This window comes from Zalophus californianus, chromosome 11 (assembly GCF_009762305.2).
Source record: "Zalophus californianus isolate mZalCal1 chromosome 11, mZalCal1.pri.v2, whole genome shotgun sequence".
Lineage (NCBI taxonomy): Eukaryota > Metazoa > Chordata > Mammalia > Carnivora > Otariidae > Zalophus > Zalophus californianus.
In genome coordinates, this window is record NC_045605.1 from 24,494,858 (window position 1) to 24,518,339 (window position 23,482).

General features: G+C 46.1%; 1 protein-coding gene across 6 annotated transcripts in view; it reads left to right on the plus strand.

The window, feature by feature from the left end:
- FLI1 (Fli-1 proto-oncogene, ETS transcription factor) overlaps positions 1-23,482 on the plus strand; it is a 120,895-nt gene that overhangs the window by 88,479 nt on the left and 8,934 nt on the right. For 5 of the 6 annotated variants that reach the window (XM_027579159.2, XM_027579162.2, XM_027579164.2 and 2 more), the window contains one exon: positions 2,495-2,560. The exons of the other annotated variant lie outside the window; for it this stretch is intronic. In XM_027579159.2, the coding sequence (XP_027434960.1) occupies positions 2,495-2,560 (66 nt within the window). The remainder of the gene's footprint in view (positions 1-2,494; positions 2,561-23,482) is intronic. 6 annotated transcript variants of the gene reach the window in all.

Sequence of the window (23,482 nt, forward strand, 5' to 3'; positions counted from 1 at the left end):
ATGCAAGGTCTACAGGGGTCAAACGACCCTTTCTCTTGGCTTTCTGGGAGTTTCCTGTGGAATTCATATGTGCCCAAAGAAGAACTTTCAGCAAGGGGAAAATTTAATAAATGTGGTTTATCTAAGCTTCGTGCTCTCAGCTAAATCTGCACTAATGACTCAGGCAGTTTGCTCCTCTGAGACCATCATTTTTCTTTATTTGCTCCAGCCGTGAGGTTTCAGCCTGAGGGAGAGAATGTCGGGGACAGAGAGGCAGACATTCTTGGTCTTACTCCTGAGACTTTCATTTTTCTATTCCCTTGGAACGTTTGGTTCTATTTCTTAACCTTCTTCCAGTCATGGAGGATTATTTCTTATTGCAGCAGAACCCATTCATAACTCCAGGTCCAGAGGACACGATGAACGCTCAGCAAGCTCTTTTATAAAGGGTTTATTGTATGTCATTGTGGTGTCTGTGGGAGATAGGATGTAAAAATAGTAATGATAACAACTAGCATTTACTGCATACTCACTAGCAACCAAGATCTTTTTTGAGCACTTGACACGTATTATTTTATTCAATCCTCGCAACAACCGTGTTAAGTGGATGTTATTACTAGCCCATTTTATATATAAGGAGCCTGTGGCTTAGTGAGATTAGGTAAATTGATGGAGGTCACAAAGCTAGTCAGTGGGAAGAGACAGGTCTAACTTTCAACTCTCATTTGCATAATAACTATAATGAAATGAGGTTGTCCCGGCTTCACTTGGTCTTTGGTATTTTTGAGACTGGACTAACCAAATGCATCTGGTTTTCGGGATATTACATGCACGTGACTGTCTCGTGTCTATTTTTTTAAGATTTTATTTATTTGAGAGAGAGCAGAGCAGGGGGGAGGGGTGGAGGGAGATGGAGAAGAAGGCTCCCCACTGAGTAGGGAGCCCGATGCAGGGCTCGATCCCAAGACCCTGGGATCATGACCTGAGCCGAAGCCAGACGCTTAACCATCTGAGCCACCCAGGCGCCCGAGACTGGCTCATTTCTAAAACGGTCTGCACGTGTCCACACTTTGGCGTATTGTGGTCTCGATACCACCTCCACCCCTCCTCTTTTTTGTTTGGAGCCCCTTTCTCGGGGCTAGCAGTGACAGTCGCCCAAGCCAGAAGTCATCGGTGCTGGGCAGTTGGGGGATTCTTATACAATTCCCTTCCTCGTCGCCTGGCCTAGAAGGGACACATTTTCTCTGAGGCACACAACCAAACGCCCACAGCTGGGTGAGGCGGCAAGCAGCTCCACTCCGGCATCCCTGCCATGACTGGAGACTAAAAATAGGAGCGTCTGACAGCCCATCCCCTGTCCTTAGCCCTGGCACCCAAGTCAGCCACCCGTCTGCACAGAGAAGGGAAAATTTTCAAAGACTTCTCCAGCCTCAAGCACCTCTGGCAGGCTTATCACGTGTGCTGTAAAAGCATATTCCAGCCCTGGTCTTTGAAAGCCCTTCAGAGTTCCACCCCCCCCCGCCGCCGGCTCCCGGAGAACCTCAAGGAGAGCTGCAAAAATGCCTACGTTTTATAAAACAAAATTCCTGAATTCTTTTGAAACTAAGGAACGAGCTTAGTTTTAAGGGCAAGGGGGAGTTTTTACATGCAGCAGAAAAAAAAACTATCATCCCTGAAAATGCCGAGACTAGGGCGTGGAATGAGTAGTTATGCCTTCAAGTTTAATTTTAAGAGACTGTATAGCAGCCCTTTGGAATGACAGAAGATTCAACTTACCATGCCTCACATTCAGTTGTATTCTCTTAGACATTTGCAGAGGAAGGCCAAGAGTTGCTACTGGAACTCCGGCCACGCCCTGCCCCTTCCCAACACTCCCCTCCACTGACAACGAGTAATATCCAAGCACCCCGCCCGCCAGTAAAAGGACCTGCCCGTGAACACACAGGATATCCTAGCAGGCCGGAATTGTGTAGCTTCTCCTCCAGGGTGTGGTAGAACTACAAACTGCAGGCCAAACCTGCCCGAATCTGGCCAACCCTGGCCCATGGACAAAACAAAACAAAAACAAGAATGTGCAACAGAGACTGTATTTAACCCACAAAGCCTAAAATATTTACTATCTGGTCTTTATAAGAAAAGCTCACCTACTCGGGCTGTAGTTTAACTCCTTCATTTTTCGGCTGAAGAAATCAAAATCTAGACTCACCCACAGTCACACAGCGAGACTCCCTGTCCTGTGTTCCTGCATGACATGGCTTGGATGTCCAAGAACTTCGGAATCGTAAATGTGGCTGCTGGGGGAGGGCTGTGCGTGTCCCACCCACACGTATTCCGTCCTAACTTACTCTGACGGGAACTCCAGGAATCCAGTACATTCCCCCCAAGATGGATTCTAGTAACTCTTTCTTTCTCTCAAGGAGCCATCTGTCCCTCTTCCCTACCGCCCCCCCCCCCAATCGTTTCTCATCCCATCTTCTACCTTTGATCTCAGAAGTACATCTGCTTTGCCTTGCAGGTTCACTGTTGGCCTATAACACAACCTCCCACACAGACCAATCCTCACGACTGAGTGTCAAAGAAGGTGAGTCTGTTCTCTCATGCATTTTCTTCAGTCCCAGGCTTGGCACTGTTTCATGCTGTCACGACTGGTTCGGGCAACCCCAACTCTGTGCACCATTAACCCTAAAAATAGAACAGGTGGTTATTTTATGAGAAAAAAAAAGGGTTTATTTGGAAATAGCAAAGAATAGGAATTCTGGATAAACAAGCTATGGCAAAACCACAGGTAAGCCCAGCAAACAAAGGAGAGGAACATCATTTTATGGAGGAGATGGAGGAAGTTGGGAGGAGTTGTTTTGAATGGAAATCCACTGGAGAAAAGTTAAGAGCTCAGGGTGCTGACTTGTCTCATTGGCTGAGATGCAGGGGTAGCAGATTTCTTATAGGACAGATGCAAGGTACATCTTTCCCTGTTGGGGGCCTGTAATTCATGGTTCTTTCCTGCTGGAGAGTCCTCTGTTGTGGTAGGTAATTGACACATCTGTTGAAGTCTGTAATTGACAGTTCTTCCTGCAACTGGCATTTGAGTGGTAGTGGCCCCCCCCTCTGGGTTCCCCTTTCTGGCCTCCCAACTCAATTTATTGAGGTTTCCCTCTGTTGATTTTCAAGCACCAAATCTCTTGTTTTTCCTAGCATACAAGACAAGAAACCAAAGCTTATCCCACTTGCACTAGCTGCAAAAATAGAGCAAGGTTTTTTAAATATCTTGTAATAATATCAAAGATAGGACTTGAAGTTGTTACACCATGTAATAAAAGGGGTTGCTCTCAGCTCACTGCTCCCTTTCAGAGCTGTAAGTCGGGGCTTTCCTCCGCTGAAGATAATGAAATGAAGATTTTTTAAGGATTCTTGCAATGCCACATTTTAAGGGTTTTTTTTTTCCCCCTCACAAATTTTAGCAATGCCAAGTAATTTTTAAAGTGGTGATTTGGGGGTTTGGTCTAGTTGGTTTGGTTTGGTTTGGTTTGGTTGAGAGAGACGGAAAACAACCTCAACAAATGATTTTTTGCTAGTGAGGATTTTATTATAATAGCATTTCTCAGCATCTTATTTATGGAATATGGTGAGGATTTATTGCTCCAGATACTGTGTTAGATCCCAGGCATTTAAACAAGTGAATAATTCTTGGCACCTGGTTTAAGGGAGAAAAAAATGTTAAGTGAAAAAAATCTAACCGAGGCAAAATAAAATCCATGGAGGAGGGAATTTTGAGTGGAGGCTTGAAGAACAAATAGGAGTATGGCAGGCGTTGCTCTCTTCCTTGACTCCCTACTTTACTACTTTTTCTTTAGTGTCCATCTGCTCTAATAGAGAATGAATGAGGGCAGAAGTTCTCCATACAGGTGCCATGTGGTAGAGCACAGCATAATCTTTCAGAGAAACTTCAAGCTCTTCTAAGGGAAGAGCCTTAGAGACCATTTGATTAAGAATCCTCACGGTTATGGAGGAGGCAGACCCAAAACGCCTGGGTGCCTTGGCCATGGTCACACCATTGATTACACAGGACTTTGTGTTCACTGTTAGCAATTTCTAATCAGACGATGACCAGAAAATGTGGGGGAAGGAATATACGACATGGTGAATCTGCTTTTAAACTTTTGTGGTTTCCTTTGCTTCCTCTCCCCCGCCCCCCACCCCACCCAGGGTCAGTCCTATTTATGCTACCGTTTTTCCTTTCCAAATCAGATTTTTTGGATTTTGCCATGAAAACTAAAGTTATATTGACCATTCTACGGTCCAAGCCACATTTTACTTGCTGACCTGTTTAATGTCATGTTGTAGACGTCTGTCATGGAAGAAATATTATAGTGACAGACATTAGACTGGAGGTCAGGGCACCTTTGGCTTCATTTGGGGAAATCACTTCATGCCCTGAATCTTCGTTTCCTGTCAAACAAAAGGACTAAAGCAGGAGGAGTCAAGCCCTGACTCTTGAGCTCTTGGCTTCTAAAGAGAGGTCCTAGGGCCACAGGTGAGGGCTCTGCCTTCATTCAGGGTCCCTCTGTTTGGATCTGGTGTACTTATGAGTTAATTTCATTTGCAGATAGGGATCTGGTTCTTGGAAGGAAGCGGGCAAGAGGAAAGGAAGGAGGGAGGAAGGGAAGGGGAGGAAAAGAGAAGGAAGGGGGATCCTTCAAAGTTCTTTTAGTTCTACAGGCTAAAGCTAGCTGGTGACCAGTGAGGCTCTGGGACAGAGCCAAGGAGAGAATATCTGATATTGGGCTTAAAATACAGATTTTCATTTAGAAGCAAGTCTGAATTGAACTGCGTTGATAAGCAACTCATTACTCCTCCAGGGGTCTTAGCTTTCAGCCTCTCGCCTCTACCTACCACACTGCATCTCCTTCCCTTGGCCCTTTTGTATACAGGCGGCCATGCATTTGTAATGCCACTGGGCTTATTCAGGCTTATTGCAGGAAGAGCTCGCTCTTGCTGGGCAACCACCGTCTTCGGAAATAAATTAACTGTAGTATCCAGGCAAACACGCTGCCAGGACCTCATTCAGGTGGTGCCGGGGCATTTATCTCCCAACATCGGCCCTGGCCTCTAGAGACCATTAAGTCTGTGCTTTGCAGGTGCATCTTTTGTCCCCAATAAAGCTTTCCACTTGAGCTGTCTTGCTTCTGTGTTGCCTCCCCACTTGTGAGGTGGTCTGACTCTGAAAGGCCCATCATCCACAAAACAAAGTGCATTAGCAAGACAAAGCTAATCAGGCTTCTCTCTCCTTCCTTTTCACCCTCCTCCCCATATCCTTCTCTCTCTGCCTCTCTCTCTCTCTCTCTCTTTCTCTCTCCCGCACGCATGCTTTTTCTCTAATAGCTATCTTTATTACTTAAAGTATTAAATGGAAAAATAAAGAGAAGACACAGTTTAACCCTGGCTCCATCTTGTTTGAATAAGACACACACATAGCCCCAAACAAACCCAGAGTACATCAAGAGCACCAGAGGGGGTGTGTGTGTGTGTGTGTGTGTGTGTGTGTGTGTGTGTGTGTGTGTGTGTGTGTGTGTGTGTGTTGTGCTTCACAAAGGGCAGGTGCTGGAATCAAGCACAAAGGAAAGAAGTTGAGGAGATGATGTCTATTAGTGCTTCTTCAATTCACTTATCAAATTAGAACGCCTTTTTGCTTTAAAATGACATAATCACCCTTCCAGCTTGTCTCTTGAAAATGATTGCACTCTCAAAGGGTTATTTGTGCCCAGGAAGTAAGACTTGATTTTAGAAATTAATTTATAACAGTCTTTAAGCCCCTTTAAATTAACTATTCTGTAGTCACAGATTGGCCCCCGTTAAAATAATGGTGCTCTCTTGACCTTTCTTATCAAGGCTAACCTACTTTAAAAAATAAAGTAGGATGGAAGCAATTGTGACCCATTTACAATAGCAGCCACAACTCTCGTCTAGATAGGATTTTGTAATACCGCAGACACTTTTACATGCTTTGCCTCTGCTTTTGACCTGGCAGCATCCCTGAGAGGTAGCTAAGATCCTCTCCAGTTTGCAGATAGAGTGAGATTCACCAATATTAAGCGGTTCACCCAGCTAGTCAACAGCACAGCAGACTCAAACCCAGGATGTAGGGTTTGAAATCTTCTGCCCCAGATGGTCCCCCTGACATGTACAGCTCATCCCTTCTCGCTGGATGTCCATGCAGACAATATCTGGCCTAAATGTTGTTTCAGCAGAGCCTTGAAATGTTTCCCATTATTTTGCCCTGCTCCCCCCAGTTTTCCCACTACCATCTCCGTGCACGCCCTATGCTGTTCTCTGTCCCAAAAGATGAATTCATACACACCTCTTGCTTGGCACTACCTTCTGGTCTGCACCGCACAGGGAATCACTTGGAGAGCTTTTTAAAAATGCTGGTGCCCTAGAACGAATATTGTATCGCTCCACTCCTATGAGGCATCTCGATTAGGCAGATCCATAGAGATCTTAGGTCATAGAATGGTGGTTACTGGGGCTGGGAGGAGTGGAATGGGCAGTTGTCCTTGAATGGGTGCAGAGTTTCACTTTGGAAAAAGATGAAAAAGTTCCGATGATAGGGGTTAGTTACATAATGAACGTACTTAATGCCACTGAAATGCACACCAAGAAATAGTCAAAATGGTCAATTCTGTTCGGGATGTTTTATCACAGTAAAAAAATGAAACATTTAAATTAAAAAAAATTTTAAGGGGCGCCTGGATGGCTGAGTCTGTTAAGCATCTGCCTTTGGCTCAGGTCATTATCTCAGGGTCCTGGGATCGAGCCCCGCATCGGGCTCTCTGCTCAGCGGGGAGTCTGTTTCTCCCTCTCCCCCTGCTTGTGCTCTCTCTCTCTCTCTCACTCTCTCTGTCAAATAAATAAAATCTTTAAAAAAAATTTTTTAAATACTGATGCCCAGGCCCCACACAGGACCAATTGGTTCAGAATAGCTAGGAGTGACACGTGGACATCGGGAATTTTTTTTGAAGCTCTCCAGGTTACTCCCATGACCTGCAGCCAAAATCGAGAAGTCCCGTGCCATAGCGCAGACACAAACTGGAGGGAGAAGGGGACCCAGCTCAGAGGGCCCCCAGGTTTTCTTAGCGATACACTGGGCCGTGATCTTGACCTTTCCTGACCCCTAGTGGAGGAAGAGCAGGATCTGTTGATTCGCCAATGAAGGTGCAGGTTGAGTGGAGAGACCATGATCATGACTCGTTCTTTTCATCATTGTCATTGATGATGTTATAATTTTCGCAGAATTTGACAGGTTCATGCTAGCACCTCTCTTCACATCTCAGAAATTCCTCTCGTATACGCCCTTATTATATGTATCTAAATAGTAGACATGGTATGGGTACCTGGATTTTATTTTGGGAGGGGCAGGGGGAGAAAGAGTGAGAATCCCAAGCGGACTCCAAGCCCAGCCCTGAGCCCGATGCAGGGCTCGATCCCCCAGCCCTGAGATCATGACCTGAGGCAAAATCAAGAGTCAGATGCCCAACCGACTGCACCACCCAGGTGCCCTGGTGCCTCGATTTTATAGGAGGACACTGGAGGTCTGGAAGTTAAGTGGCCTTTCCAAGTACATATGAGTCCCGGAGCCAGGACCATTGGCTTTCCAGACCTGTTCTCTCTGCCCTCCACGCTGAGGTTGGAGTGTGCTTGGGGGTGCAGGTCAGAGCTCCACCTTGTTTCCGGGGTAAACCCTAGGGCCTCCCAGTGCTCTCAGCCGGACAATCAGCATGCAATAATCAGCCCATCTCTCCTTCGGAGCTGCTTTGCATGCCTAAACCCTCATTTCCTTAGCTCCTCATGCTGGATCTGTTTAAATACCTCAGACTCTCCAAAAGTCAGAGGATATTGAGCTCCTTGTTTATTAACTCCTGGAACTCATAAAGCTGCCAAGGGCCCGTGTAGCCCTGAGCTGTTTGCTCCAGCCAGGGAAGGCTTTCCGAAGCTGCTGCTGAATGCAAAACCTGAGTGCGGGTAGGGTGTCTGCCTGTGCAGTAGCCATCTCTAGCAGTTGCTTTGGCTAATGGAAAAAAAGTCTGTCCGCTAACACTCTAAGTATGGGGGGGAGCAACTACCTTTCTACGTCCTTTGAAGAGAAATGCCTAACTGGCGCTGAAGATCATGCTAACAAGAGCCCAGTGTCTCTCAAGGAGATTTCCAGATGGCAGCTTCCGCCCCCCACCCCCTTTGCGCACATAGCAACGGCCCCTTTTCTGCAACCCTTTATTGTTTGCCAAGCATTTGCACATCCATTATCTCATTTGCGCCCTCACAACATCACCCTGAGACAGCAGGGCTGGTATTATTATTATTATTCCCATTCTGTAGACTACAGGGGTTCATGGGAAGTCCCCCCCAGGTCCTAGGGTAGAGCAGGGCTCACACATAAGTCTCTGGGCTCTTTCCTCCCACCACGCTGTTTCTCACATCGTCCTCTCAATATATTTAATTCAAGCATCTAACGATATTTTAAATGTAAGTCAATTAAATTATTCAATTAGTGCCCCAAATTTACCCAAGGCAGGTGTTCATCTCTCATTTCAACATTAGAACATATTGATTAGAAACTCAAGCTCTGGACTCAGACTGTATGACCCTGGACAAGTCACTTACTTTTGCTGCATTAATTTCCCCTGTCTAAAATGAGGACACTTTTAGCACCCCTTCAGGGCTGAGATAGTACTCACCAATCACTTAGCATGGTATCTCACATACCAATAAATGCTCCATATGTTAGCTCCATGAATTATTATAATTAGTATTATTGCAAAAGAATTAGAATAGTTTTGAGGGTTGACCATTTGTTGACGCTGTGCCGAACGTTGAGAAGGGTACCTTACTACATCATATGGCACGGTAATACCATCAATGGGACATCCAAGTTGCTTAAAATCTTATTAAGGAGATACACGTGGAACTCTTAAGGAATAAAAGGAAATTGCATGTAGTCAATCAGAAAAATACATGCTACATCCAAGAAGTTCTCTGAGAGTAACGGAGAGATGAAAAATCATTCAGTGCTAACGCTGCGCGTCCTCCCCGCCAAACCTTTCATGTGACAGAAGAGCTGTGAGGCCAGAGAAGATTGGGTCCAGCCAAGACCACACAGGCAGTGAGTGGCAAGGGACAGAGCCTGAAGTCACTGAGGACGTTAGTCAGGAACGGACCAAAATTCTGTGATTCATGCTGTCCTCCACCCTATTCAATCACGTCTTCATTTATTAAGAACCTACCGTGTTTGGGACACTAGGCTGAGCCCCAGAAATCTGGTGTGCAACCAGCACCTACTGTCAAGGGGCTCAAAATCAGAGATACTACGGATAAGTCCAGTAAGTCATTAAATACTGTATACTGGAGTATGGGTAATATAGCACCAAATCTTGCCACTCCCCCTGCATTTACATCCTCTCTGGGGTGTCCTTTATGATTGAATTTTAGAGGTTGGAGCGAAAGATGGGAGGCCTTTGGAGATATGCAGCATAGTAGTCCTGGGAGTGGATATGGAGACGAGCGGAAGGTGGTCAACCCCAAAGACACCAGACAGTGTGTCTGGCACTGTTGCATACCCCTGGGGGCTACAGTGCGGGGGCCAGGAGGGTTCAGGCTGGGATTTGGGGGAGGAGCCCAGGTGAGCTTCTCTGGGGGTATATGAGCATGCCTTGGGGAAGGACCAAGGCCTCAGTGTATGATAGGGGTGTGGGGAGGGGAAAGCCCTGAGTGGTGTCTTGGTGGCTTACGTGAAACTGAAAGACAGAGTCCGGTTGGGTGGTCTCCCTGTGGGACAGGAAGCTCTGAAAAGGAACCCAGAGCCAGGAATTTGCTTCAAAATACTGGGGGCTGAAGAGAGGGAGTAGGTGGGAGTAGAGTTGAAATGAGATTGGCCATGAGTCCATGCTTGTTAAAGAGGATAAAGGGCCCTCCGGGGTTCCATAGACTTTTCACTCTGCTTTTCTATACCTCTGAAATTTTCCATAATTTAAAAGCTGCCTTGAGAAACTTTGTTGCAATGGGGAAAAAAGCAGAGATGAGTTCAGAATATTTATTCCTAAAGCTATGCACAGTGTGTATCGCATCTTGAATGAGGGTGACATGTGTTCGAGTTCAGCACTTGGGTGGGCTTTGGGCAGCATCCTGAGTGTGGTGTCTCTCCAGGAGGGTGGGTGAGCATGGTGTTCAGCGTGGGCATGCCCTGGATAGGGTAGCACACCGGGGGTTGGTCTGGAACATGTGTACCCGTAGGAAAAGGCCTGTAATACTGTGAGGTAATCTCCTGTTATTTTTAGGGAGTAAATAACATCTCTTATATAGCAGGTTATATGGTTCCAACAGGCTCTGTCTGTGTCAACTAACATACACTTAAAATTTGAGGGTATTAAGGCCTCATAGGAGGGCCCGTTAAGAACTTTGTCATTCTGTGTTTTTCCTTTATGATGAAATACCTCTAATCCATTTTTAGCAAAGTAGGGGTGATTGCTGAATGTGTGTGTGTGTGTGTGTGTGTGTGTGTGTGTGTGTGAGCTTGTGCTGTTTCTGTGGTCCAAAGGCAAGATTTATGATTCTAGAATAGACAGTAGCTTGCTCTCTCCATTTTATTTTTTTCAAACTGTTTTTCTTTGAAATTCCAGAGTTAATGTTTTGTCTGCTTTCGATCTGACCCTCTTTGGAGAGCTACATGTTTTTGTGTGTGTATGTATGTGTGTGTGTGTGTGTGTGTGTTCAGCAGAGGGAGATTGAGAGAGAGAGAGAGCGAGCGAGCTGGGAAACAAAGAATGGTTGTCTCCAAACTGTAGCAGGCAGGAAACCCCAATCCCAAGGGAATTTAGCCAGCCAGCCCTGTCCCGGAGTCAGACTCCAGCTCTCTGAATTCAATTTGACAGCTTGTCTGGGACACTTTCTAAGTAACCATTATCCTTCCTTTCTCTTAAGTAAAAGCACTGTTATTTTTTTTCCATGGGTGTGCTGCGTGCGCTGTTATCACACATGTGTGGGTTACACATAGCAACTAGGACATGCTTTCTCTAAATTATTGGAAACACTTAGCCTGTTTCCTAAGACAAGTGTAAATTTGTTCCAGAATAACGAGGCCAGCGACTTTCAGTATTGTGCCCTTGTCTTGTGGGAGGAAGGTACAGAGGAATTTTGTTGGGACATTTCTTTTTTTCCTTTAGTTGCAGTTAAGGACTGCATTCCCTTATTTGAAGGAGTTTCTCTGTCGCAGGAATAATTCAAATTTTATATGTTTTATTCCTTTGAGGGTTTTTTTTTTAAATGTATTCAAGCAAAGGTATCTTCCCATGATCATTCTCCTCAGTGTCTGTGTTTGATTGATAGATTATTTTAGAGAAAGAGACCATCATACATCACACTGCAGGAGAGAGTTCAGAGGTGGATGGGTGTCAACCATGGGACCCCCCCGCCGGGTTGGCACGGGGCAGACACACACAACTAGGGTGACCTTCTAGAGTTCCAAGCGTGTGCTTCTCAGTCTTGTCTCCTGTACTTACTCAGATCAGTTGACTTTGCTACCACAGCACGGTGGGATTGTGAGGCAAAAGCCAGCCTTTCTGTGTGTGTGTGTGTGTGTGTGTGTGTGTGTGTGTGTGTGTGTGTATTTGAAGGCTGTCAAGGTTCAGCTAGGCAGGATCCACAGGCACAAGTCCCAGAACAGTCTCAGTCCCTTCGGGGTGCAGGGACATAACAGGTTTGCCCAGTGGCACACACCCTTCTTCCCTGTCTCACCCCCAGCCCAGTCTATGTCCTAGAAATCCACATTCTGAAATCTCCCCTGACCCCACACGCGCCATGTTGTATTTGAATATTTAACGAAGAAATGGGCCTCGACCCTTGAGGCCTGGGTCAGACAACGTCTCCTCAATATGGTCACCCCCCCATTCCCACAGTGCTTTGCTTGTACCCACTGTTTTCCCAATTTAGCATTCAACAGATTCCGTCATAATAGTCTTTTCTCTTGCAAGACTTGAAGCATCTTGGAGGTGGGGACTGTGTCTTCAACAAGGCCACTGGGTCGATGGATAAAAATTATAGGCAAAGTGCCTTCAATTATTCCCCAAGAGCTTACTGCACAACTAACCGTTTGTGGTGTTTCCCAATATGAGAGCGATATTTTGGCTTCATCTGCTGCAGAGGTGGCGTGGAACCTGCCTTTTCTTTCTACCTTGCCTCTCATTTCCCCTGCGCTTGACCCCAAGGCAAATCCTCTGAAGCTGTGCTCAATCCCATCCGTGAGGAGAGGGAAGAGCTTGCCAGGAGCAGATTCCAGTCATGAGATGATAGCTCCCCTTCACCCTTTTTTGATCAGCTCAAACTCCCCTTGGGGGCCCTTCAGATCTGGGCCCTCTGTTTACATGTTCCCTTGCAAAGAGAGGCAGAGGAGCACCAAGCCAAGGAAAGGTAATTTCGCAGGGAAAATGGACCTCCTGCTCACTTCAACCCTCCGTTCCTTTTTTAGAGCCTTCCCCCATGATGATAACAGCCAGCACTTACTGAGGCCTGACACACGCCAAGAACTTTCTATTCGCTTCTCGTTTACACTTCATAGCAACCCTATTTAGTTGGCACTATTGTTATTTCTCACTTCACATATGCGAAAACTGGGGCACAGAGAGGTTAATCCCACATCACAAAGCTGGTAGGAAGCCCAGCAGGGACCGTGACGGCAGCGTCCTGCCTGCCAGGTGGGGACAAGGCTCCACACTTGCTTCTTCTAGTCCTTACGTCACCCCACGGAAAGGCCCATTTCTTCCAGGCAGCTGATGTCACCTAGCTGCTGAGAGGATGAGATGAGACTAATGGATTCCGGCTAAGGTCCAAAAAATCAGGGACCTGACTCGGCATCCTCAGTGTTTACATTTCCAGAAGCATGTGAGGTGGTTTCACAGATGCGCTCATCATTATCATGTTTTATCACCTACATAACATTACACTTTCTTTCGTGTTCAATATGACACTTAAACGAATAAAGGGGAAAAAAGAAGAGATTTAGAAAAGGGAATGATATATTGAGTAACACTCTGTCAATCAATGAGGATTGCAGTAAACTTAATTGTTTTAATGTATCTTTTTAAATTTAAATTCATATAGTGTATTATTAGTTTCAGAGGTAGAGCTCAGTGATTCATCAGTTGCAAATCACACCCAGTGCCCAGGACATCCCGTGCCCTCCTTAATGCCCATCCCCCAGTTACCCCACCCCCCATCCCCCTCCCCTCCAGCAACCCTCAGTTTGTTTCCTATGATTAAGAGTCTCTTATGGTTTGTCTCCCTCTCTGATTTGGTCTTCTTTTATCTTTTCCTCCCTTCCCCTATGCTCCTCTGTTTTGTAAACTTAATTTTTACAATAAGGGTGGATAGACACAAGGCTAGTAAATCTAGTTGTGAAATGTCCCTCGCATTGCAACAGATAAGCAATCCCTTGCCTCTGTAAGCTACATTGACCCCCCGGTGCTCAAGGAGGAGAAAGAAAGATGCAGAATCGCCTGGGAGCGTTTTAAAGACACATGCCAGGACGCTCCAGCCACCCCAGCCCACACACCCTCCTTGATTCCTATATGCCTGTGCTGAGCAATGGAGCCCGAGAGGAAGTCAGAGCTGGGATTTGGCTTCTTAGAATAAGCACCTTCCACTGTTTCTGAACTCTTGTGCCCTGACACCATCCCTACCATTGAAAGCTGAAGCTTTATTTGGATACTGAAGGGAGAAGAAATGTGCCTTCCTTGCTCTGCATGGGCACCCTTTTCTGCCACCACAGCGTTGGCCTTTTCCTGTCCCTGTGCCGGAAGGCACTCAGGCCCCTAGTCCTATTCCTGGCTACTTACAAGTTCCCCAACTTTGGCCTTCCTGCCCTCCGTGGGCATGTCTTTTGTCTTTATATCTTTGTTTATTGAAGCTGCTCTTAGGTGCTCCTGGAGAAATCCAGAACTGGATAGGCATCAACTTGTCCTGCAACATTAATGATGGTGACAATGAATGGATGAGCCCTGTTGCCTTTTAATAGGAGAAAATGGCTTTAAGTAAGCCCAGGAGGTGGGGGAGGGGGAGGGGGCAAAACTGTGGGAAAGGTATTTGGAGGCCACTTGACCTCAAGAGCACCCTTCCAATCCTTCAGCCAGACAACAACTCCACCCCCGCCACCAGGGAGGGGCCTCCCATGACAGTGCTGGGGGAGGGGGCCGGTGCAGTTCCCACCACCGTTAATGCCAGTTTCTTAGTAGCATTTCACACTTACTAAGCGGGCCATTTGAGTTTTGAATTTCCAATTCATCTCCAGACTCTTGACTATTACTATTTTAGGTCTCTCATCTCTACCAAATTTCACTTTGACTCAGACATTTCATCCCATTCCAGATAAGAGAGCTCAGACTCAAAGTGAGATTGGCTTGGGTTGATGTAACTCCATTTCTATTACCATGTGGTCTCGGTTTGTAATAGAAGCTAGAAGTAACCCCTGTTGGCTATTTTTGAGTAGTGAGGTCCCAAAGTACTTGGGAAAGAAAATACTAAGTCCACAAGGGCTCCAGAGGACCTGCTCGTGGCCACCTCAACACATAATATTCCAAATGCATGTGTTTTGCAAAATATACTGATATAGAAGTCGTACAGAGAGATTGTTTGGGGCGTGGTAGTTATTGGAAAATATTTGAAAGAAGCTTGCTTCGTCTCGTGCTCATAGACCAAATTCTATCATCTATCTATCTATCTATCCCTCTATCTGGAGAAAGAGAGAGAGAGAGAGAAATTTCTCTCCTGCCAGATAGAGGTGTAGGGGTTTGGGGCATCTTCTAGTGAAAAGCCAAAGTATCAATAGTATCATTTGTTATTTTAATATAAGAACTTTTCCCAAGTTCTTTTTATAAATGTTAACAACTTTCTTTAGAGAAGCCCCTATCTAAGAAAATAAAGAACTTACTTCTCATGAATTATCCTTTTGGAGAACATCAAGTCTTTGAGGAAGAAATACTATAGCTAGAAACACTAACCAGGACTCTTAGTCCTGGGCTTTTCCTCTCTCATCTCAGGAATCTATAAGCTCCCACCTGGGAGGATCAAGAAAAAATTTAAACATGGCTCTTCGATAAAGTTCACATTCTCATGTCAGGCATACTCTAAAGAAAAAGTGGTAATTAAACGGGATTATTACTTTGTCTAACAAAATTCAACATACCTTTCAAAGCCCAATTCAAGTCCTGCCTTTAAGATATTTCTTCATTACTCCCAAAGACTACAATCTCTTCTCAAACCCCTACCACACTCACAAGCTATCTATGAACCTAATTACCTAATTGTAAGATTACCTCGTAGTCTTTAATTGTGAGTTTGGTCCTGCGTCCTTTTTTTCCAGCCCTGTAGATATTTAGTAAATACCACTGAGAGCTGATGGGTTCACTGGGGAAGAAAAATCTAGTCTTTGACAATTTAATTAAATATTTACCCAATCCTTCTGCTTCACTAAAGAAAGAACCAAAAGAAATCAGCTTTGGTTGACACAAGAAAGATTAACTTCCTATCTCCCATGAATTAAACTCTGGAACAAGATAGCAGCTATAATTCCATAGGACACTTCGAAATATATAAAGCATTTTCACATACATGATCTCATTTCTCCTCAGTAGAACCCTGTGGGGATTAAAGGAGCCATTTGGCTTTCCAAACTCATAAATTTAGAAGAATCATTTTCTTTCCCCCAAGTACCTACCTTTTACAGATAGGTTAACTGAGATTCAGAGAGATTAAGTCGCTTGCCTTAATTCATGCAGCTGGTAACCAGCAGAGATGGGAAGCAAACCAAGGAGTTCTGAAGCCCAGTCCAGAATTCTTCCCATTGCAATGAGCTGTTTCCCTGCATGGAATAGATTAAAGAGAAATTATGGAATCCTTCTAATGAAAATCTTTAGGCACCTTTACTAACACCACAAACAACCTTATGCTTGATAAGATTTGGGTACCACGCTTCCAAAGGGGTGAAAATCATTCTTGGCATAATTTTGAAAAATCTTTGAGCTTAAAAAGTCTTCAGTCTGCCTGTAAAATAATTATCAGCCCTGCCCAATATCCTAGAGGAGTTTAGAGAATGGCAGTTTTTATGCTATGAGTCATACTTTCAATTTCTATTAAAATTCTTACATGGCCACATATGCTTTCTCTCAGGCTTTGGGCCTCCAGGCCTGTGCTAATTTGCATGTCTGGTTTAGATAATGTCTGAGGTCTCTTCCAGTCCAAAAAGAAGCCTCTGATTCTGTTATATAAGTGAGATCACATTCCACCTACCAAGAATTGGTGGTTCTTTTTCTTTAAAACTACTGTGTTTTTGTTGTGTGGATGCCGGACACAGAGATGAAAGCATGTCATGCTTACCTACCAGGCCACAAAGATGGAATACTCCTTCACCATGAACTGTCCACTCTTTCTACACTGACCCCAGAGAATCTCCCTTTCCTGCAAACCATTTCTGATGCAGCTCAACAGGCAAATCCTAGGCAGTGATGGGATTTTAAGTTTCTTGATCTGAATGGCAATCCTAAGTCAGTGTGAGGGGAAGACCTCGGGGTTGCCAATTAGCCTGATTCTAAGTCTGCAAAAACTGGTGAACCCTTTTACTAGACTGAACTCATCCCACCTCGTACTGTCCTCACCCCAAAACACCAGAAAGATGCTGTCAGGTTTTTTCACTAATCTTGTTGTCTTCCAACATAAAGTAATTCCCACTAAATAAAGAGCTAATAGAAGGGCATCGACTTTCCAGGGGGGCTTTCAGATCAACGTAGGGCGAGCTGGCCACTCTTCGTGAGAAAATTATGGCGCTAGGGAGAGCTCTGTTCTCACATCAGACAGCTCAGGTCTTTGCTCCAGTGATGTGTTTTCAGGGAGCCCCTCCCCATCCCTCGACTGCCTGCTCTGCTTTCAGTGTTTTCTCTTTCTCCATGGCTCTCACCACCTTCTCATATACAATGTAGTTTACTGTTTGTTTTGAATGTAAGTCCCACAGAGCAGGGATGTTTGTCTAGCCATCACTGTGTTCTCAGCACATAGAGTGGTGTCTGGCACGACAGTAGACATTCAGTAAAACGTGGTTGAATGAATGAATGTATTGTGGGATAGGAGATATTGATTAAGTCCAGTAAGCTAGTGTTGGGGAGGGGAAGAATCGCGGGGCGGGCGAGGGAAACAAAGGTGATTAAGACACAGTCCCTCTCTTCCAAAAGATCATCACCAAGCAAGGGGGGGGTATGTGGACAAAGAATTACACAAGAAGACGGAACAGGGCAGGGCAATAAACGTCAGACTATCACTAGGGAGCCTTGACCTGCAGACCTTGAAAAGAAAAGGATGCAAAAGCTGATTTGTGGAGCAGACACAGGATTGCGTCCCCTATGGCCAGAGCGAGTGAAGACAACCTCACTGTGAAAATGTCAGCTCCAGTTATTCAGATCAGGGTCCTCAGCAGAGTGGAGGGAGTTGAACACAGACGACCTCTCATTTCCCCTCAAGCCCTGTTACCTAGGTGAACAGTGAGGGTTTCTTTTTCCTGTGTGGAATACTTTTAAACCCGAGGCAGATTTGACCAAAAAGCCTGCACTTTAGTTCTGTCCACATGGCCCAATGCGGAGGGGAATTTGGGCAAACACCCAATTAATCTAGTCAGTACGAATTGCTTTTCCACATAAGGCTGGCCCAAAAATCCCACTTTGAGGCCTTATCAAAATAAATAGGTCATTTAGACTTCTGTGTCATTCAGACACAGAGCCCACGGGAGACACAAAGTGAACGAAGGGTCCAGGCTCAGCGGGGAGCCTCGTGTGACTGTGGCAAGGTTGTACCTGGCCGACGTGCCACTCGCCTTTCCGAACTTTTCATATTTAAAAACCATCCATTTTTTTTCAAGCATTTTTCTCAGATGTCCTTTTTTTTCCCCTTCGCACATATAATATCTTAAACAGTACCTCCATTATACTCCACACAGCGGGGCCGGTGCTGAGGCTGAGGGGCTGTTTGGATTCCAGGACAAGATCCTTGAGCAAAGGAAATCTGATCCACGATGTTTTTTTTTTTGTTGTTTTTTTCTGTGAGTTCCAAGTTTGAGGAAGGCCTTCCCTAGATATTTCCCTCCTCCTGAATTCTCAGTGGAAGCCAAGATCCTCTGCTGCTCTTTGGAACAGAAGATACCCCCGAGGTGAAGGCTGGGCTGCCCCAATAGCACGGGTTGAAATGAGGTGAGGGGACACAGCTCTGAGCATCGGGGCCGGCTGGGCAGGGATGGGGGTAGCCGGCAGTCGAGTGGACGCTGGACTCTTACCACCCAAGCCTACTCTACCCTCAGCCGGCCCTCGGCCACTGTCCCTCACCATGTCCCAGCGCCGTGTCTCTCAAACCGGGGTCCAAGCTAATCTACTTCTTGTGTCGAAAGAGGGCCACACATGCTTCCGATGGGGGAATGTTGATTTAGGAGCACAGCAGTGGAACGATTCTGTCTCCTTTATGGCTTCACTTCCTTTTCAAGGCCTTCCTTGAACTTTTTAACCTCGACTCACCAAGAGAAACAGTTTAGAGGTACAAGGAAGAGAATAAACGACCGGTCTATGGTGCAGATTTTAAATCATCAGATGTTGATTTAGTCCTCAGGGCAGTCTCTAAGGGATTTGTTTTTCAGCTCTTTTAGAGAAGCAGAACCTGAGGTTCAAAAAAGCAGAGTAGCCCTTTGGCCAAGATCACTCATGAGTAGATGACAGAGCTGGGGTCCGAACCCAGGGCTAACTGACTCTACACTCTGTGACATAACCGCTGAAGAAAGCCCAGGGCCTCCCACAGAGAAAGGACACCTCCACAGGGGCATCCTGTGCCCTCCATAAAGTGCTACCTCTCAGGTGCTAGCTGCCTGTGCAGTGTTTTCGAAGCGGGAGGCCAGGCCGGAAGGTCAGACATCTGGCATGGTTGCTGGCAGGCCTTGTGGCCGAGACAGTGGCAGGCAAGAAGCTGGTCCCGAGGTGGGGGTCAGGAAGGTTCAGGAAGCAGAGCAGGCTTTCACAGGTCGGACACAGCGTCACGGGCAACACAAAGGGGAGCCCAGAGGAAAGCAGTGTGGGTTGGGTTGTTGGCCAGTAGGGCCTGCTCCTCAGAGAATGGGCCTGTCAGAAGCCCAGGACCTCAGAGGGGAGAAGGGGCTTTGGAGGATCATCTGGCCCAAACGTCTACTCACGACAAACATGGTCGCTCCCCTACAGTTCTTCCCGGTGAGCTTCTAGGGGATGTATCTTCCTCCAAGTGGGTTGGGCCTTTTCTTGGGAAGTCCAGGGCTCTGGGTCTCCTTTGGCATCCTCAAGCTTTCAAGAAAGGAAGTCTGGATCTGACTGAGAGAAGCAGCTTTGTCCATTCTTCAGCTGAAAGGTCTACTCAGAAGCCGGGCTTTCCACGGATAAACAGGGTTAGGTGCTGCCAACTCTTTCAGCAGCAACCAGAAATTCGATGAGAAGGTTCAGGGAAAATTCATCTTTTTTCCATCAAGTCATTGAGAGCACGGCCTTGTGTCATAAGAGATCAGGAGAGAGGCTCTTGTGTGCTGGTGTCCCTGCATCTCCGGCCTCCAGGTGAGATCATGACAAAGTAGAGAGCTGTGTGTCTCCTGGGACATGAAGTCTTCAGACAGCCAAACGTGGTGTCAGGGCAGAAAGAAACTTTCTTTCCTGAGTCAGTTGGCCAGATTTCTAGAACCCATTTAAAAGCTTCACACAGAAACTGAGTTAACACTGGGATGTCTATGAGAAGGTCATGTCCAGAAAGAGCTTTCCCCTTCTAGCAGAGACTTTTCAGAAAAAAAAATCTCTATGTTCATATTTCTCTACTCCAGGAGGCTCTCCTGAATCTGAAAGGCCATTTCATGTCTGATTCAGCCACACTGAGTATCACATAATGGAGATACTGTTCAGGCCGTTATATACGTGAGGCTGAAGTATCTACAATGCCCCGCAGTGCCCCGATTCTCCAGCACAAGCTTCTGGTCTCTCTTTGCTTTGGCAAAAATTGAGCTCGGGACTGCCCGAAACCATGGGCTCCAGCTGGAGCCCTTTGGGTGACGTGTCTGAGAAGGAATCACAATGAGATGTGTCATCTTAGTATTCTGTAAAGCCAGGGAGTGTCAGCCTTTACCAAAGCAAAAAGACAGTTTGTCAGAGTCGGAGTGATTTTTCTGCTGATAATGCCGTCTGCCACCACATAGAAGATTGTCAATCAGTCTGCTGGTTCCTAACGGTCACTTTTTTGAAACTTTTGCTCTGCTGCTACCTTAAGCTTGTCTTTTCAGAAGACAGTTCTCAGAAAGCAGAAGTATGCACCATATTGGGGGGCTGTGGGGCAGGGGCGGGGGTCAGTGCACACTCAGGCTGCTGCGTGGACCTGGCATAGGCCATCAGAGAACTCTCCCTGTGCTGACCAGCAGCGTTGGTCAGGGACTCTGCCATAGCCAGGCTTCAGGCCCCGGGAGGGCTGGTGTTGGCGCAGAAATGTGAGTTGCTGGGTTAACTCCCAGGTCCAGGCTTTTCCATTTGGGTTGTAGACATATTTCTGTTTGTGTGTCTGGGATGAGAACTGCCACACTGCTAAGTTTTGCCTTGCATGACTTTAGGTGGGAAAAAACAAACCCTCATTTCAATGACATTGTTAAAAATATATATAATAAAATGCGGGCACTTAAATGTGTGGTGTCCACTGTGGGGACAAGGTTTTAGCCTATGCCTTGTAATATGTGCATTGTTGTCCATTGTGTCTCGAGGGTACCCAGGGCTAATATGGCCTCTTCACCTCATCACCCAGACTTAAATCACCTAAGAGACTTCAGTGGGGAGAAGTCAAGGTCGGAGCCTTGAATTCTCTTCAACTAGTGAAGCAGTGAACAATAAGAGGAATATACTTAGCATATACTTAGCAAGAGGAAAATATTGGCCCCGTCTATTCATTCATTCTACAAATAATTATCGTGCACCTGTCCTGTGCAGGACACTGTTCTAGGTGCTTGGTTATATCAGGGAACAGAAGATTGCTACCCTTGTGGACCTGGCATTCGGGTAGGAGATGCAGACTATAAGCAACAAACATGAGTCAGTGATTAAATTAGGTGATAAGTAAACAAAGAAATAAGTAGAGCAGAATAAAGGGGTCGGGGGGAGGGGAGGAGAAGTGAATGTGTATTTGGTAGGGCTAGCAAACCCATGTCTCTGGGGCTAATCATTTTTTAGGTGCATAATAAGGATGCCAATAATAATATTACTTGCCAACATGTGCCGAGGCTGACTCCATGCTCTCACTAGACCAGGCGTTTACTTGGCTATCTCATTTAATCTGAAAGGCTACCCTGGTTCTTCAGCTCTCTGAGGCCAAGTGCCAGACCTTGGTTCTTGGCGTTGGTCTTCTCCAGCGGACCTTTGTCTTTACAATAGGATTTACTCCCAAAACTCTGGTCTTCATTGAAATGTTACATGTAGCAAATGTCCCTGTGAGCCCCAGTGCCCACGGAGTGGATTTGTTTTTTTTTTTTTTCTTTTTGTTTCTTAAAGATTTTTATTTATTCATTTGAGACACAGAGATACACACAGAGGGAGAGCATGAGCAGGGGGAGAGGGAGAGGGAGAAGCAGGCTTCCCGCCAAGCCAGGAGCCCGATGCGGGGCTCGATCCCAAGACCCTGAGATCATGACCTGAGCCAAAGGCAGATGCTCAACCATCTGAGCCACCCAGGTGCCCCCAGAGTGCATTTGTTAAACTCTTCAGTTAACGGACCCAGGGCATCCTTATTGGACCCAGATAGCCGTGGCGGGATTTTCCATGTAGGCAGATGGGAATGAAAAAGCAAAAGGAAGGGGCCTTGTGGTCTGTGTTGCTCTCAGTTCACACACTGCTTGGGAACCATTGGCAGTAGACTACTAGCAGTCTACTGTTGACTAGAAGCTGTGCCAATAACATAAATAGTCGTCTAACACATATTTTGTATGGTAGATGTATTATACGCTGTATTCTTACAACACGGTAAGCTAGAGAAAAGAAAATGTTAGTAAGGAAATCATAAGAAAGAGAGAAGACCTTTATAGTACTTGCACCCTACACGATCCACGTATAAGTGGACCCACGCAGTCAAACAGTGGTGTTCAAGGCCCAACTATAAATTACCAGAGGCCTAACCAGCATTTACTCCCCGCCCCTGCCCCAAAGAGAAATCTTGAGGAATCCTGCCTTTTGTTTTGCTTATACCAGCATTGCACACACTCTGCAGACCCCTGCAAGACATCCCAGAAAATGCTCATGAGAGCAGAGCATTCCAGGCCCCTAAACAAGTTGGGATTTTTGTTCATGTTTGTTTTGTTTTGTTTTTAAGCAAGAGGAAGAATCTATTTGCAGGAGAATTGTGGGGGTGGGGGGAGGGAAAGCCAAATAAAAACAAAAACAGACGACTTAAATGCGTGGAGTTTTGTCTCTCTTTTGTCCCTTTCTCTGCCCTTCCTCCCCATCCCCATTCCCCCTCACTTTCTGTTTTGCTTTTCATGCCAGTTGCTACAGATGGTAATTTAAAAACTGCCCTGGCTTTTCCAGAGCCAGGAGGAATGTGCATCCACACGTGGATTTTTCCACAAGAAAACTGTCCCTGTCTTTTGGTTCTTCTTACCAGAGCCAATGAGAACAAGCAATAGGATGAGCCCATCCATCTCCTCAGTTCTTATTCTAATTTGCTGGAGAGGCTCAGAGGAGTGGTGGTTGTAGGGGGCGGGGAGGTATGGGTTGTGTTCCACCCTGTCAGGCTGCTGCTTGATGAGGTTTGAGCTCCATTTGTTCGGATGGTTTTTATGGTTTCTTTGTTGTTCGTGGAAAGACTTTGAAAGTCATCATTCTGAATCCTCCAACTCTTCTGCTCTTCCTGCTCAGTGTCTCAGCGGGACTCACACCACGAGAAGGGAAAAGAGGAAGTTTCCAGCCAGTTAGTTATGCAGTTCCTGAACGCGGTTGTGGAGGCACGTGGAATCTTTCAAGAAAGAGGTTGTGATCACAAAGGGGCAGGTTCAGTGGAAGGTTCTCCAAGGCACCCTGAGAGCAAGCCAGTAGGCGTCTCCAGGCAGGAAGCCTCGCTCCTCCGTGCCCTTGCTCCTTGCTCCTGCCCCCTTTCCAGCCACACTCTGGCCTCCTTTCTTTCTCTGTGGTGGTCAGGACCAGCCCTTCCACTCTCCCTGGAAGAGGACGGAAGGCCTAGAATGTGCTCGTGCGTCTGAAATATCAGTGTGCTGAAGCACGGGGCCAGAGTCGGCCGCCAGGAACATCACGAGCCTGGTCTTTGAGACCTTCTTCCCAGGGAGTCTTTAATCTGGACTTAGCTCATCTTTTCAGAGCTGCTTAAAGGACTTTACTACACAACTACAGATTTTTTTTTTCTTTCTAAACTTGCATTCGTTTATATTTGTAGAAAACTTTAT